General features: G+C 41.1%; 2 protein-coding genes across 2 annotated transcripts in view; both read right to left on the minus strand.

Moving 5' to 3' along the window:
- LOC149114591 (uncharacterized) overlaps positions 1-17,500 on the minus strand; it is a 31,270-nt gene that overhangs the window by 4,658 nt on the left and 9,112 nt on the right. Inside the window, exons 4-6 of the mRNA XM_089284009.1 lie at positions 12,051-12,218; positions 7,182-7,262; positions 2,749-2,843 (exon numbers count right to left, since the gene is read on the minus strand). Coding sequence (XP_089140135.1) covers positions 2,749-2,843; positions 7,182-7,262; positions 12,051-12,218 — 344 coding nt within the window. The remainder of the gene's footprint in view (positions 1-2,748; positions 2,844-7,181; positions 7,263-12,050; positions 12,219-17,500) is intronic.
- Positions 13,948-17,500, minus strand: part of LOC149114592 (uncharacterized) — a 3,725-nt gene continuing 172 nt past the window's right edge. Inside the window, exons 1-2 of the mRNA XM_089285740.1 lie at positions 17,165-17,500; positions 13,948-14,783 (exon numbers count right to left, since the gene is read on the minus strand). The exon at positions 17,165-17,500 is cut by the window's right edge and continues 172 nt beyond it. Coding sequence (XP_089141866.1) covers positions 13,948-14,783; positions 17,165-17,500 — 1,172 coding nt within the window. The remainder of the gene's footprint in view (positions 14,784-17,164) is intronic.

Genomic DNA, 17,500 nt, shown 5'->3' on the forward strand with positions numbered 1-17,500 from the left:
TACTAGCATACAAAGTTTTCGTTTTGGTTTTTTGTAACTTTTTTATTTGTAATCACTAGCTATTTTGAAGGAGAGTTCTTTGTATGCAATACTTTGAATCGGTGTATATACACGCAACACATTTGCTTTTCCCGTTTTCTAGTGACTGTGCAACAAGCTAGAAATTCTATCTAGTTTTAGCTCCAAAAGTCAAATGCCTGGGCAGGTCCATTGCTAATGATTTCCTAAAGCTAGATAAAAGGGAATAGTAATATATATCTGAAATAGGGCTAGTTACTGGCCGCAAAGCGAGTTTTTGTAATTTGCATTACATGTAATTAAATTTACCAATTTGCCCATGGCAGGTGAACACGCAAATAGGTCCCCTTCGTGGCGCACCTAACGTTTTAGGAATTATGTTCAACAAGATACCTTTTGATGTAGAAGTAGACGCACGCTTTTATATGATTCTCGAAAACTATCCCTTCGGAAACTGAAAATGATTCTGCTTTTGGGTTCGCACAAAACATGTTTCTTTTCGTACGAGCAAAGAGTATGTAAAACTGTTTTGAGAGTTGCCATCGAGAGAGATCTAAGTTTAAAACAGATTATTACCAAACGTAAATAGATCCGCGGCAAACGGTTTGTTTACCTCTAAAAAATTCTAAATATAGAATTCTCACGGCGCTCTCGAGCTGTTATCTTTTAAAATCGAACTTTTCGATCAGTCGCTCGATAAGCGAAGCTGGCACGTGCGAGGCTCCTAACTTTTTCTTAAATTCGGCAAACCTTATTACGCGGACAAACTCTACTGGAGTAAAATCTTTACAACTATCCAAAGATATGTGCAGGAAAGAGAGTTCAGGTGTTTTGAACAGTGTATTGTATAACCTTGAGCGCTCACTTTGTCAAAAAAAAAAAAAAAAAAAAAAAAACACTTTCAAATCAAACTTTATCTTCAATTCGGCTCCCGAGTAATTAGGACGTATGTGTTTACTTTTGCCAAAATTGGGTCATTTGCTCTGAGGCATCGGTTGAAAAATTGGAAGATGGAGAGAAATTGCTCGTTTCAGCGGCTAGTTGGTGGCCAGTGCGGTCAAGACCCTCGAAGCACTGGAACGGAATGGAACGCAATGGAACGGGCCGTCCTTTACCCCAAATACATTTTGTTTTCACTCACTTAATTCAAAGTTAGCACAAGGGTGGGGTAGGGGACTAAGGGAAGAGAATAGGGTGTGGTTACGAACTCTTAGCTATTTTCCTCTACCCACTGGGCTGAGCAATAGCTGAGTGCGCTAAGGAGAAAAACGGGAAATTGTCCCGTTTTAACTTGAAAGAAAAACGTTCTTTTGAGCGAAAGCAGTTGTGTGAATTACTGTATTAAATATTTTGAACTAAAGACATGAAAAAGTCTTGTGTATGTTTATATCATGATGGAAAATCTTAATTAAATTGTTGCAGTGGCCATGTAATGAACCGTTAAATGCATTGCGTGCAACATCGACAAGAAAAAGAAATTGCCTCAATAGGAAAACGTCTTTCCCCCTCCCCCGTCAGAAAAAAATTAATCACTTGGTCCGGAAGTGACGAAGAAAAGATTGCATTACACTCACTAGACCAAGATTTACGTCTTGCGCTCAGGAATTTTTTTTATTATACAAGAAATTAAATGAAAATCAAGAGGTTGCGCACTGAGAGGTAGATATTACAACATATGGATTGCATTTCCGGAAAAGTGTTGCACAAGCTTAGCCTGGAACCGGCGTACAAGCTCGATATGACCCTAAATTATAAAGCGCGGCAACAAGAAAGCAATGGAAAAATTAATTGACAGCATCAAAATTATTTGCCTTCAAACACCCATCTGGAAGGTAAGCCGTCATCGAAGTATTATCTCAGGTTTACTGGGTAGTTTTAATGGGAAATGGCAGGGTTTTTCAATGGTTTGCTCAGAAAGCGAGCTAAGGCTAGTCGAATTGTTTACATTTCCTGATTACACAAAATCTCTTCGAAAGGTCAAATTAGGTCAACTTGGATGGGGCCGCTCGCCTCAGAAATAACTTTTGCCGAGAAAAAAATTATATTACGTTCAAAACAGCTCTTGAACTTGCTAGAATCGAATTTTGAAAGAATTCTACATAATACCGAGTATGTTTTGAGATGTTTGAAAACGGTATGGAATTTTTGAAAGAATTCCACATGATACCGAGTATGTTTTGAGATGTTTGAAAACGGTATGAAATTTTTGATTTTCAAAGTCTAGAAACTGCGGTTCTCTTTGCTTGCTCTCCAGGAATTCGGAATTACAGGTGTAAGTCTAAAATATCATCAAAGCAGCTTAGCAATACCTCCTAAATAAAACTATAAACTAAGGAAAACCATAATTTGCTATGCACTTTCACGCGAGTTCGATTATCTGATCGTGAAATTTGACCTCATTTCTGTGATTTTTCGGCTTCACGGGTTGTCGACGGTTTTTCGTAATTTTCTCAAAAATGTAAAAACTCTAGAACCTAAGACTTATATCACGATTCTCAGCATCCCATAGGTTATCTCTGGACGAAATATCAAGGGGTCCATTTTTCCAACCTTGTGCCACATTAATTTTTTTCAATCTCACTCAGTCCCTATAGAGAGTCGCTCTTAAGTGGTGATTAGAGGTTTTGTAGATTTTGTGAATAAAAACTTTAAAGAACTAAATTGGCGTCTGCCGTTACACTTAACTAAACACTCATGTTTATTTGATATTATGAAATTTAGATACCTTACCTTGTTAGCCATAAGGCGAATAAGTCCTCCTGATCCCCCAGAACAGAAACTTGAGTGATGTGTCGGCACTTGAGCTGAAGCTCTGATGGATGCAGCTAAAGTTGAATAAAGATTCCAGAAGATGTTTTCAAGATTAGAGCTATACTAAGGAAGCAGCTCTTCTAAAAGATAAAGGACACTTTAAGTCCTGCTTTAAGACAACAACTTAGATTGTTTACCAAAACCGCGTTTTCCGTTAACAATTTATTGAACATGTACAAGTCGATTAAGATGAGGCCTAAGTGAGTTCGATGTTTTCGCCTTGAAGTTGCTAAGGTTCAGTGTTTGGTGAACAAGATACATCAACCAATCGAAATAAGGTTTAAAACACTTGCCTATAGTGTAAGGTTTCGCGAGTTAGTGAACACCGAAAGGAAAGGTACTGTAAATGTTCGGGCGTTAAAGAGCGTTAAAGAGCAAAAGATTGGTCTTTTGCCGTTAGGCTTTGGAATGAACTCTCACAAACTGCAACAGCTGTAAATACTTTAAACTTTTAAAGGCCATTTTAAGTCGTGCTTTGGAGATTTTTTAGTTAGGTATTTATTCATTTATTTATTCATATATATAGCTTTTACATCTATCACTTTGACTGTAATTGGTGTCTAGAAAACCATTTTTAATGGAGTGACCTAGGCCTTGTACACTCTTAAAAACAGAGGTTTCACTCTGAAAACGCATCAAATGTTTTACCTCCACACCGGTGCCGGAGGAATTCAAAAACGCAACATGCAATCACCGGTCATTTTGTATTTGTGTTTGAAGAAGACTCGGTAAAGGAAATCACATGATTACCGTGACGCCGTCGTTTTCGAAAAGCTCCGTTTTCAAAATGTTTCCGTCCACACGAAAACGAAAAGTCGGCGTTTTCAAATTCCTCCAGTTTCAAGAGCGTGAAAAGGATGAAGGAAAGCATGAAGGATAAGTGTGCACGGTAGGGCACCAGAAAGGCAAAAGAAGCACCAGGTAGGCCACGAATGACCTGGAGCAGAAATGTAGAGAGAGGGAGGAAGGAGATGGGATGGCAGTCATGGGGGCCGCAACAGCGTCTGGGAGAGACGGGATGGGCGGAGGGTATTTCTGAATGGCCTTAGAGAAGGCCTAACTGTAGAAATAAAGCTGCATTTTCAAATTTCTCCGGCGTAATGTGGACGCTGCCTTAAAAACGGAATTTGATGTAATATATCAAATATATCAGGTTGGTTGATTTCAGTTATGTAAATGCTCTGATTTCCAAAAATGCCTCGCGTTTGTTAAATGTCCAATTTTCTACGTAAATGAATAAAAATTTCCGTTTTATTTTATTACCAGTGTGATTGCAGACAGAAATGGACTACACGAAATCCTTTTACCAATTAACCTATGTCCGTCTCGATTATAGGTCGTCCCAATGTGAGGAATCGACTGTTTTTGCAACGTTTCAAATGCATGAATTCAAAATTTCATTGTGTTCATCACAATTAAACAAGGACGCAAATCTTCAATCTCAAATAGATCTTTTAGTTTAGTCAAGTCAACTTTCGTAGAGCTTTTTTTTCACTTCTCTTCTTACCAAGAAGTGCTAGGATGTTTAGGGCTGATCATAAGCCCTACCTGCTTCGTGAAATTGCTAGGCATGTCGGATTTTTCCTGCACGTCTACGACTCATTCTGTCGTCGGCATAATTGAGATCCTCCGGAACAGTTGATAATGTCCAGCGTATTCCTCTCCATCTGTTTTCAGCAGGTTCGAAATATCACCCAGTCAATGACAATGTTGAACAGTAACGCCGACACAACACATCCTTGTTGTACACCCGATTTAACTTTGAAGTTCAGATCAGAGCATCCAACCTAGCACCAAAAGTCACTATAGAATCCTCCCTGATATTCATGCATTGTTCAATGATATTTCTTAAGGTGAAGATGTGTTATGCGCAGCCCTGGTCTTATTTGAAACCAGCTTGTTCCTTTCGTAGCGCATTTTAGTACCAAAAGAGACGTTTGATAATGACCTTACCTGATTGATTTTACTCGATAAGGATAACTTTGCGATACCCCGCCAATTGTTACAGTAAGTGCACGGTGTGCCCTTCTTGGGAATTGGTATCATGACACCTTAGGGACTGGTCAAAAAGTACAGGGGGAGTGGGGGGTGTGGGCCGGAAGCATTTGAAAATGTGGTGGTTAGAAAAAACATGACCCACCCCTTCCATTTAGCACAAAACTGAGTGACCCACACGTCTACATTAGGGTTGAAAATTACATGACCCACCCCCTATGAAACATGACAGTTTTGGTTGCATAATACAGCAAAATCACATTTTGTGTAAGAAATTATTCACGTTTTAGATTTATTTTTTAACAATAATACAAAATCATTCAAAAACAATATTGTCTTACTTTACTCTTGCAACTTTAAGTCATGTCCATAAACTCTAAAAAATTGACTGTAAGCCTTTCGCTAGGTGTGGAACAGTGATCCATCTTGAAAAGGACTGCGGTGAGCAGCCAGTTAACTATGAGTCCCAGTTCCATGAACATGTGTCCCGTATCCTTGGGGACACAAGTTGGCCATTTGGTGTTCTTGAAGACCACCATGTCGAAAGAGCGCAGTATTCTCAGTATTTTGAAAATTTCTTCCCTGGGACTGCTTGCTCAGACTTGTTAGCTTTCGTACAGATTTACAATACATGAAATCGCCATTTCTATAGTACACGTCCAGCCACGTGTACTTTTTAGCCACGGGTCGAAAAAGTTTTGTCCTTTGCAACTGGAGGGTGTTACCTGTGTTGTCGGTTGTGTCAAACGTGTACCACTTCCTGTTATAAAACAGGATGACCCACCCCCCATGGGTAGCTGAAAATTGAACGGCTCACCCCTTAACTCCCTTACCAAGAGCTCAAAAACTGATGACCCACCCCCCTCTCTGCTCCGGCCCGGCCCACCAAACCCCCAATACTTTTTGACCACTCCCTTAGCTCCAGTCACTTGGTATTCCATCACATCCCATACTTTAGCAAAGAGTGGGAGTAATATCGCTGCTGCAACCTCTGGATGACACTTAAGAGCTCAACGCTAAGTTGATCCTGTCCAGGTGCTTTGCCGTTCTTAAGATTTGTAATGGCTTCTATGACTTCCTCTTTAGTAGGTGGCCAGGTGCTGAAATCAAGGTCTTGGTCAGCTTCCTGGGCAACAGCAGGCTCCTCCGGGGACTCCTTGTCAAGTACTTCCTGAAAGCTCATCGCTCCTCTTGTTCCTTCTTAGTTATTTGTCGCAGAATTGGACGCCTTTCACCTTCGCTGACCTCCACAAAGTTGCTTTGTGATCCTGTAGACTGTGGCTTGCGCCTGATGCTGGCCAGCAACCTCCGCTTCTCTTGCAAGTTTGTCATTCAGGTTTTTGTCTGCGCTATCTGATTATTTCACTTTAGCATTGAAGATACTGTATTGAGACTCGAATTTCTCTTCTAGGCAAGTGAACTTGGCTCTCATAAGCTAACCCGTTTTTTTGTTTTTCCTCTTTGCAGTAGCTCCCAAAACTGATACCAAGCATGGCTCCATCAGCCTCGCCTGATATGCTGCCGAAGTGTTAAAAAAATAAAGAGGCCTCGACTGTGCTCTGTTCGTTGTAAAGCACGCAGGAAGCGGTAGAGCACGAAAGAAGTGGAGGGGAAAATAAGAGACGTAGTCAAGTGTTTTTCCCTACTTCTTGAGTGCTCTACCGCTTCCTAAGTGCTTTACAACAGAACAGAACACAGTCGAGGCTTCTTTATTTGTTTTATGATAAAGAATCCAATAATTTCCCCATGCATTCGGTTGAATTTTCAAACCAAACTTTATTTTCCAAACGAGTAAAAGTGGCGTTAGCCGTGCTCTGTTCTCCGATAAAGCACGCTAAAATAAGCCAATCACAATCCTTGTTAGAATTGCTCAAATAATTTGATTGGCCAACGAAGCGACAGCTGTCAATTACAAACTAGACTAAAGCTTTCGAGTAGTTTCGAGCAGCTCTCGAGAGAAGAACGATGAGTTCAAAGTTGGGGAGCCTGTAGGCAGGCTAATGTTTTAATTAACCACTCCCCCAATGGGGCTTTTCAGGGCCAATGAAACCAAATAATGCAAATGAACATAAGATGGTTAAAAATCCCAACTGACGGAAGGCAGACCAGTTGGCTATTTACAAGCGTGGCTGAGGAGTTGAACTGGGGTCTACCGAGAAACAACTCCAGTTTAGCGGTCAGGGCGGGACTTGAACCTGTGACCTCCGGATTTGAAATCCGGGGCCCTAACCACTCGGCCAAGCTGCCTCGTTATCTTTTCGTACCACTGTACATGCAAACACACTCAATCCCTTCTAGGTAATATGACAATCTAAGAATGTTAGTTTGCGTGAATTTAAAACATATCAATTCAGTACCTATTAAAATGTCTCCTTTTTCAGCCACAAGTTCTATGGCTCCGCCTCCAGCGACACTTCCCGGATTCTCTAAGCACGAACCTGAGGTAAAAGAACAAATATATAACAGCAAAAGCTAGGTAGGTCCTTATATTAAAATAGTCAGCTAATAAATAAATTATTCCTTCGGGGAACAAGTTTGGGCTTAATAGAGTTATACTGGTTGTTTGCTTTTTATTGGGAGAAGCCCATGAAATAGAGTAGTTGAAAAAAATTCTCAGCTTCAGGAGAAGAAGTTAACTGGTGCTGAAGATCTAGAAAAGGAGCTCACTCCGCAAATTAAATACACTTTGAGACTAGACAAAGACTGGGTTGAGCGGTTGTAGAAGATGGACAACAAACATTTTATTTTGCTTAATACACAGAATATTATACAGCAAGAAAATAAATTAAACTTAAATAAGGAAAAAAACTACTCAAAATAGTAAGAACTAAACGAGCTGAGTAGTTAGCTTTAAATCGGTTGTAAGAAAAATAAAGAAAAGAAGAGGAAAAAAAAAGTGGACGCGTTTTGCTTGGCTCCGCCACAGGGAAGGTTTTTGTTATGGAAATTACTGTATGTGAGTAAACCAGGGAAAAACGAGGAAAGCCAAAAACAACTCAGACAGTGGTGCCTCGCCAAAGCTGGTCAGGAAACGTAACAGCTTGACCATGGCGTCCATAGCGGCACAAGGAGAACAAGACGAAAGGAATATGTCTTCATTTATTAAAAAAAATATGTCTTCATTCGACATGTTTAAAGCATTTAAATAAACTGAGTAAAATATTGAAACCCTGATAAATGACTTAAGGTGGCTTACTACAATTTTGAGTGAGTAAAAGAAGCCAAATTCTACCTCTTTATTAAATGTTCCAGATGTTTTGTCTATTTTCTTTAACAGTACAACTAGCTGCTTAAAACAGACTGGGCACTAGTGGTTTCAATGAAGTTTTCCTTAGTCTACCTGTACGACCCCACCTAATAACCTTTCACCTCCCCGTTAGAAATCTTTTACAATGAGAAGAAATTTCGGGAAAATGCTAAGTGTTACTGCCAAAGAGCGAATCCTTCCTTGGCCACATACAGCAATTGGTTCCAAACACCCAAACGAGAAGAGGTTTGAACTAAGAAACAACAAAAAATACAAACTTACAAAATGGAGAAATATACCGCTGAAAGGCGACTTATAGCGAAACGCAATGAACGAAATAACTCAAAACTTACATTGTACTGGCGCTGTAGACCGCGAAAGGGCAACTCTATATAGGTTTATCACACTAGATGTATTCTCGCTGAGATCAACCTGACGGTGAAACTAAAAACCGCAGCGTGCGCGAAAACTAAAAAACTAGAATACTAAAACAAGATGCAAATTATACTAAACGCGCGGGAAAGTAACACAAAACGAATTCCTAAAGGAAGGCTAATGGACCCAAAATAAGAGAGAGTGCTAGATTCTACACTAAGCGCAAATTTGTCTCCACTGAGCTTTCATTCCTGTGTGATCTTTGGTAGCAAAAAGGGCTGTATAAAAGTATGTTGTTTTAACTCTCGAACGAGAGCACCCGAGTCCGACGCCATGTTGGAATAGTAACCGAGCCCGACGCCATATCGCAATAGTAACCGTGCAGTCAGTATCGTTTTTGCGCGGTTACTACTCCTGCATCGTGTTGATGATCGTAGCTTTTACACGACGATAAGGTGTTTCGCTAAATTAAAGTGGAGTTGACTTCGAAGGTTCGAATTAGTACTATGGCCAACTTGAAGGCAGAATTCATGAGCATTAGACTCGTCTAGGCGTTAAACATGACTAGGAGATGAGCGTTTGTTTGCTGGAAAGTGAACGTGGTAAGCTTTGATGAGAATGTATGAGCGAAACAAGCAACTTTTAATGAACGAAACAGCTATTGAAAACAGGAAAGACATCAGCACCATTACATAATATTGTAATTTTATTTTTATAATTTAGTAACATCTATACCTGAGACCAGCCGAAATATTGTTTTAAATATACCACGTTGTGTCAGCCTCGCAGTAGTCTTTGACCTAATTATTATCGTTTCACTTTTCAAGTTTGGCTGATTAGATCTCCTGTGAGATCCAACGTTCAATCAAGCAGGAGCTTTGCAGTTTATAGCACTTAAGTTTTTTTATGTTGAGTTGTCCACGTTGAGTACTCTATGATTGTTTGGACAGGAGTGTCCTCTGTGATCCATGAACCCTTAACCTTTACCACTCCATGTTCAGCTGCAATTTTTCCACCTTAGCTACTCTGGACGTATGTCTTTGTACTATGTGCACAACAAAAGCCAACGAGAAAAGCCTACGTTTTGTGAGATAAGTGCGACCTTGCGTGGTACGAATTAACCCGGCTTGTTTTAACAGCCTTTAATGATAAACCAGTAATTGCAAGTTCACCAACATGTTTCATCTCCAGATTACTAAATCCACGAGTTTGGCCATAGTTTTCTTTTGATTTTCCTTTTCTTATCTTTTTGCTGCAGTGATCGACCTTCTATTGGCCTTGCTTCCAGTTCAAAACATTCTGAGAAAGCATCATCAAGACGGGCAATTTTTACCAAGGGGTAGCCATGTGCTGTTGCAGGAAATTTTGCTCAGAGTTTTTCACTCAAAATTTCTGAGCATTTTTGTGCATATTTCAGGCTCCATTGAGCTGATCGCTCTGATCTGGGTATCATTGGAAAGATCTTTTCCTCTTGCAGAAAGTGAGCATAAATGATGCCAATTTTGGTCAAAGGTGATGACATCAGAAGTGAAACAAAGGCTAAGGCTCGTCACGGCCGGTTTCGGGCGGCATGGGAGTCAATCGGTTAATTAATATTAGAAAGCGCTTCAAGCGCGCTAAATGATTCTGCTTTCTAATTTACGTACATACGTGCCAGAAGAGACTAGAGTCTTTTTCGAGCCGAACATTCACAACATGGCATAGATTATTCCATTTCCAAACCTTTTTATTCTTATGCTTAAGCCGGTGTTTGCCTTTAAGTATAGGGAATAAATTTGTCCCGCTTTCTACAACCCTTGGGCTTTCCAAGAGGTCAACATTGTTTTAATTAACGCGTAACACGTACAAGTACAGTTAAGAACTTTTCTTTTTGTGTTATAAGAGCAGTATTCTTTGTTGAATACGATCATTACTGTACATATTTTGTAGTATTAGTGAATATATGAAAGATCACATATTTGAACTGCGGAGAAAGATATGAAGACATGCTTGATCATTAAAGTTATATACACAGCGTTAGTAGCTGTGAAATTAAAGCCTGAAAAAAGTCATGTCTTCATATCAAACTTTAATTTCACAGCTGCTTAAGCTGTGTATATAACTCTCTGTACTGCGATGATCAATCATGTCGTCATATCTCGCCGCAGTTCAAATATCTGATCTTTGATATAGTCACTTGTATCTTCACCATCTACGGGTATATTACAAACTCGCAATGTGACCAGCTCTCAGTTGGCTTGATAGAGTACCGCACCAGTATCGCAGAGGTCATGGGTTCGAATTCCGTTCAAGCCTGAATTATTTTCAGGCTTTAATTTCACAACTGCTTAAGTTGTGTGTATAACTGCGATGATCAACCATGTCTTCATATCTTTCTCCGCAATTCAAATATATGATCTTTGATATATTCACTTGTATCTTCACCATCTACGAATATATAACGAACCCACAACGTGACCAGCTCTCAGTTGACTTGATAGCTCATTTGGTAGAGCACTGCACCGGTATCGCAGAGGTTATGGGTTCAGGTGTTTGTTTCAATTTTATTTTTCAGGCTTAAATTTCACAACTGCTTAAGCTCTGTGTATACCTGCGATGATGAATCATGTCTTAATTAGTTCAGGCTTGAACGGAATTCGAACTCACGGCAACTGTGATACCGGTGCAATGCTCACGTTTTAGCGAGAACACTTGCGGACTGAATTGCAGCTATAACTAGCTGTAAACTCGTGGTCATCAGTTTATGCAACAATTTTGAGGTATCAGGGTCTCGTAACGGCGAATATTCTTCATTCTGACTACACTAACACAAGACATTCACTGTGAATAGCTTATTGAGGATGCGTCAGTCAGTCAGTTGGTGGGTCAGTCGGTCAGTTGGTGGGTCAGTCGGTCAGTTGGTGAGTCAGTCGGTCGGACGGTCGGTCAGTCATCTGACGCAGATGTATTCTGTCTGATAAGATAAGCTGTATCTTTGCAAATTACAACTGTCCTGTAGATGTGGCCAAAAAAAATATGTGGAAACGTATTCCTTATCTAATGCACCAGCACGAAACCCCGTGGAAAGGGTACAAAATCAATAACGTAGAACATGATTTTCAACTATACATGCAAGCTGTCATGACAAAAGCTCAATAAAAAAAGTGGAGTGACATGCAGAGTGCCGACCTAGAGTGAAGACTGCCGACTGCTGAGCTAGAATGACCTAAATCTCCGCTAAATCACCCCGCGAGCCTCTCCATCGTGCCGTCAGAAATTACTTATTTTGTCTTCTCGAGGATCTAATTATCGCTCATATTTCTAATCTTCCTCCGAAACTTCGAAGAAACGAAAAAACGTGGCCATTATGTTGACATAATCAAATCCCCTCATACTGATTGGCTCAGCCAATCAGATTGCAGCATTTTCATAAGTGTACAAATAGAATTCTTCTCATAGCGGTTAAAACCTCAGCATGTTCAATTTATCGGGTGAGGTCTGAAACGGCATTTACCGCGTAGTAGTCGTGCGGTCGACCGTGTGACCTGGTGATTTTGACGAATTAGTGCAAAGGAAAAAAGTAGGCTGGATTATACAAAAAGATAGAACACAATTACAATCTCACCTCCGCTTCCTCCCAATAATGACGTCATATCGTGTTTATTGTATGGTGGGCCTGCTTTTAAAAGATGGCCAGTGGACCCTCTTCCTCCATGGCTTGAGCCAGGTACACATTGTCGAGCAACATCAAAATTCGTATCAACTATGTCTAGTAGTCCTCCAGGACCAAGACCTATGAAAACATTAAAGAAAACTTGAAAAACTCAAGGAGGGAAAGTTTGTAGCTACTTTCTCCTCCATAGGGATGTGATATCAAGAACAGTACGGGCTTATGGACCAAATAAGCTGGGCATGGATTTTAGAGGTCTGGTCTCTATGATAGATTAGTCAGATTTTCTCCGAAATCAAGTTGTTAATTAATTTTACTCTTGTAAGACGCATTTGAGAATTTGTAAAAAAAACAACAACAACAACAACAACAACAAAAAAACGCCAAGTATATTAACTTTATTTTAAAGTTTGTTGTTTGAATTGCAAACAAAACAACGCAAGTAGAGAGTATTCTATTGCGGGTAGTCGTAGATAACTTTTCCCCTTTCGCTGTTCCTCCGGTTGCGAGTGTCATTTACAGACGAGGACCTAAGATCAATGCTAGGAAGACCCGAGAAACGAGAATACAGATCAGGGATAATAGATAGCCATATCCGATCCACAGTGCAAAAGAAGATAAGAGACATAACCACACGTATAAGGAAATCACAGCATTACTTTCCATGTCGGGACTGGAAAGTAACAACTCTCTCCTTTAAGTGGAAGTGGAGGACATTATATTCTGGTGCGAAGTCATTACTGCTTTACTTGTCAGAAACCTGGCCCTCGCAAAAGCTCTGGTCTCCACCAGAGACATGTACTCGGCGTCTTAGGCATCATCATCTCGGCCATCTCTCATTAGGGAGTACCAACATTATACGCAATGATACCACTTATACACTGGATGCTGAAAAGGATACAATTAAAATTGTATCCTTTTTTGAGTTAATCTTTGCCTTAAAACGCGGGTGTTAACTATACAAACCGGGGGTTATCGGAATTTTAATCTTAAGATATTAAAGTTTTATTTTGAGAAGTTCTGTTATTGTAAGTTCAAAGTTCGTTTGCTCAAAAGGAGTTATTTTTGCATTTCAGAAAAGATATTTTGAGAAGGATTTGTCCAATTGAGCTGAAATGTCCAGGATTTGTTTTTCTGAGTACGTTTTGTGTTTTAAGTATAAAACTGTTCCATCCAGTGCATTTTGTTGAAGTTAGGCAACGAAACGTATGCTGGATTTTCTGTATCAGATTTAACTGGTCACCATTTCATGTGTTTTTAACTTTTCAAAAATCTCTCTACTTAAAACAGTGAGCCATTTGTCTTCTTTGAACTCTCTAAACGAAAGGCGAAGAAAAAAAATTACAACAATAAAGTCTGGGGTAAACGGGAAAGGGCTCGGAAGTGATCCCTTCCATTTAATAGAAATTTTCCCAACTGGAAAAGATAAATGTACAAGGAATATAACAACAACAAATAATTAGGGGGAGGGGGGGGGAGCGAAGCTATGCTGTGCACAAGCACATGCCGAATGAAGTACGTAGAGCGCTTGTCAGAGAAAACTAGTACCAGTCCTCTCCCCCTTCCTCCAGAGTTAAATACAAATAAATGTAATTATTTTAGACTTAACTTTCTAAACGAAAGGCGAAGAAACAAAATTACAACAATAAAGTCTGGGGTAAACGGGAAAGGGCTCGGAAGTGATCCCTTCCATTTAATAGAAATTTTCCCAAGGGAGGAACGACCTAACCCCAGACGAAAAACAGAGGAAGGAAGAAAATCTAAACAAACTAAGCCAGGCGACTAGCTGCTTGCATTCTGTCTTTAACTGGGATGTGACTATAAGATCTATAAGCATCTGACTGCCAGTCTCCTAAGCGTTTGATAAGTTCTGCTGGGATTTGAGCAGCATTTGATCCAAGTTCATCGTGGTTGCCAATAATTTAAGTAGGGAGTTAAACTTTCCATACGTCAGAGGGACCAGACCTCCCTTGGTTGAAGCTGGGATGACAAAGGCTGGGCCTGATAAGGAGGCTGGTACTAAGCTGAAAGCATGCTTGAGAGCTGTATAAGGGCAGAGTGGGTGCTGGGCAATGCGTGGTAAAGGAATAGTCAAAATGCGCTGGCTAAATTGGATTCTTTTTGACCATCTGTTGATAATGATGGCCCAGTCTATAAAGAACAGGATGTCCCCTCGACGCAGATGCTTTGATGGGTTGAAATGTGTTAATCCTCTGCATAGCAAGTTAGCTTTGCGTAGGAGGCCGAAGAAAGCTACCAGACAGACTGCCCAAAATGTTGCATGCAAAGGATCATCTAAGTTTAAGTGATTCTTGAAGGCTAACAGGATCTGAGGCGTAATTGGTTTCTTTTGGGATACTGATAAACCTTTTATACGCTTAATTTCCCGAAGTATAGTTGCCAGCTGAAAATTGTTTTTGGTTGGGTCCGCAAGTCCATGTTCAAGATGTAGGATGCGAACTGCATTCAAATAGGCTGGGATGGAGGATGCTGAAAGTGATCTTGCTAGGAAAGCTGCGTGGCGGTTAAGGGTTGATACTGATGCTGGGATAGGCTGGTAACCGTTGTATACACAAAAGGAGAGGTATGAGCGCATTTGACTCATATAGGTGGACTTGGTAGTAGGGGCATATGCTTGACGCCGGAAATTGATGACTTCGCGGTCAAGTTGCTGCTGATGCTTTGTATCTAAGGAGTGCAAGAGACAATGATGACATGTGAGATTCTAAATCATATGATACAGGGGATTCGGAGAGCCATGCCTGGAATGTTGGCCAGTAGTGTACATTGTCAAGGCGTGAAACACTTTTTTCCTGGAATGTGTTTGACTAACAGGCTGAAATTGTAATACTCCTTAAGCCAAAACAGAGAACGAATCCAGTCCATTATTACTGGGCAACAGGTTGAACCTTTGTTTAAGATAGCGCCAGCCACCTGGCTGTCCGACTTGACGACCACTTGATGACCTGACCAAAAGGGTGCCCGACGATGGGGTGCCAAAACGATTGTGAATGTCTCTTTGTAATTGATGTGCAGAGAGTAGACAGCTGGGTAGTCTAAGGCCCAGTTAACATACATCCAGTCAGTTTCCCATACGCAGCCCCCACCAGACAGGGAAGCATCCGTTAGCACTGCTGTAGGAAGTTCTGGGGTTGCTGAGGGGAACAATGTTTTACAGTTGTGTGCAGGCAAGAGGGAGGTCCACCACAGGAGGTCAGTTCTAGCGCATAAGTTTAAATAAACACGGTGATACGGGCGTTTAACAGCATTTGCCAAGGTGATAAGACGCCTGAGAAACGTGCGGCCCCCTCGAGCAACACGTGCTGCCCAATTGAGCTTGCCAATGAGTCGTTGGAGGTGAAGCTTGAAGCATTTTCGTTTTGAACTGGTTTCCTTGAGAACGAATAACAACTCAGATACACGATCTTCTGGGAGGCGGAGTTCACACTTAACAGTGTCAATTTCAACTCCCAGAAAAACCAGACATTGGGCTGGGAAGACAACTTTTGTCCAGTTGACAGTGAAGCCAAGAGACTCTAGTAAGTTTAGTAGAATGTCAAAAGCTGCTTTGCACTGAAGCTGAGTTGGTTCAATGATGAGGAAGTCGCCCAGGTACGCCAACACAGTATACCCTCTTCGGGCCATCATTCGACAGACTGATTGTGTAAGGCGATGAAAAATCATTGGTGAGGCTCTGGCTCCAAAGAGGAGACGCTTATCATAGAGGTAGGTAGAATGTTTAGAGTCCTTGAAACACCAAGACATCCCTGTAACTCGCTAGCTGTCGGGGTGAGTACCAACTCCTCTGTAAGCGTGTTTTAAGTCAACTTTTGCCAACCAACAACCTGGTTGACAGAGGTTTGCTGCATCATCAACGGTAACATACTTGTAATGTTCTAAATCCATGTATGAGTTGGCATTTGCCATTAAGGGTCGGCTGCAATCCATGATCATCCGTAATTCATTCCAGTCCTTTTTAGGTACGGCCCCAAGTGCATTAACGATTATGGGCATGTGGGACTTAACTGCTACAGCAAAATGGTCTTCTTGAAGACCCTTAACCAGTTGCGCTTCAATTTGATCCTTAGCTCCAGGTCGTAGAGCAGATTTATTGTTGTGCGTAAAGGCATGTGAGACCGTTGAATCAGGAGGGAGTAGCTGAAATCCATTTTTAACACCACTTAGAATAAATTTTATGTCCGGGTCATTTGATAGTTCTGCTGCCCAGGTCCCAAAAATTAAGTCTGTGGAGACCTTGGCTGCTTGAGGCTGCTGCATAGATTCCAAAAAGGCCCCTGCTTTAATAGGTAAACTTTCCCCACACTCTGCGGGACAGCATGTCATTAAGGCGGGATCAGTCCCTGCATGTAACAATGTGGTCGAGATATCTCCTGCTAATTCTGCTGTTAAAGTACAATTTGGAGAGATCTCTGCAGTTGAGTGTGGGTTCAGTATTGGGGGTCTTGAGCAGTAGCAGACTGGTGTTGCCATTGTGGGTGGGTTCCCATACATTGTGGTTTGATGCAAACATGATCATATCTACAGGAGGAGCCAAAGCGGCAACCTTCACGCCGTGGGAATTCAAAGCAAACCTGCTTCCCTGTTGCTTGGTTTATGACTGGACGGGACGCTTTGCGAAGAGATGAACGTGTGGATGTGGGATTTCGATGGATCTGGTCTGTGAAGCGTTTGATGGGATATGAATTGGCTGTCAGATCCCCATTTACAGCTTGTGGCAAATTGCATTTTGCGGTACAAATCATCATATTGCATCACTTTTGGCAAAGGGTAACACTCCGCTAGTTCAGAAATTTTTGAACTGTACACATTATAATCGAGAATTTCCTTGGTGGACGAAAGAAGCCCATCTTTCATGAGAGTATGCATAATGCGAAAGTTAGCCGCTGACCACTGCGGGAATGAAATTTTGTCAAGGGATAGCTTCTTTTCTTGAGAGGATTTTAACACAATTCTAGCATCACCAGGGGTTCCAAGCACGGTCTCCTTATCCTCCTGCAGAACTATGGGGAGGGAACTAATGAAATCAGGTATAAGTAAAGGACGTTTACCTCTTGAAATAGTGGGCTCTAACAGTTGTTGAGCTGGATCCTGCTCCTCTGCAGTTAAACCCAGTAAAACTGGATCTCCCAAAGAGTCCATGAGAGATTTAAGCTTCGATTGAACGGTAGGATCTTGCTGAAGGCTTTTTAAGGTTGGTTTTGCGATAGGATTATCATCAGGCGTTGTTGTGATCGTCGCCGCCATCTTGGGGGCACTGGGCTGCGCTGAATCCTGCTGTAGCTTCAACAGCTCGAGTTTGGTAAGAGTGAGGTCCAATTCTAGCTTCAAGTTCTGGTTTCGAAGATCTTCTACCGCTCTCTCTTGCTCTACAGTGGACTGCTCTG

Source organism: Orbicella faveolata, unplaced genomic scaffold (genome assembly GCF_042242905.1).
Source record: "Orbicella faveolata isolate gen_17 unplaced genomic scaffold, um_ofav_v1 contig_13, whole genome shotgun sequence".
Taxonomy (NCBI): domain Eukaryota; kingdom Metazoa; phylum Cnidaria; class Anthozoa; order Scleractinia; family Merulinidae; genus Orbicella; species Orbicella faveolata.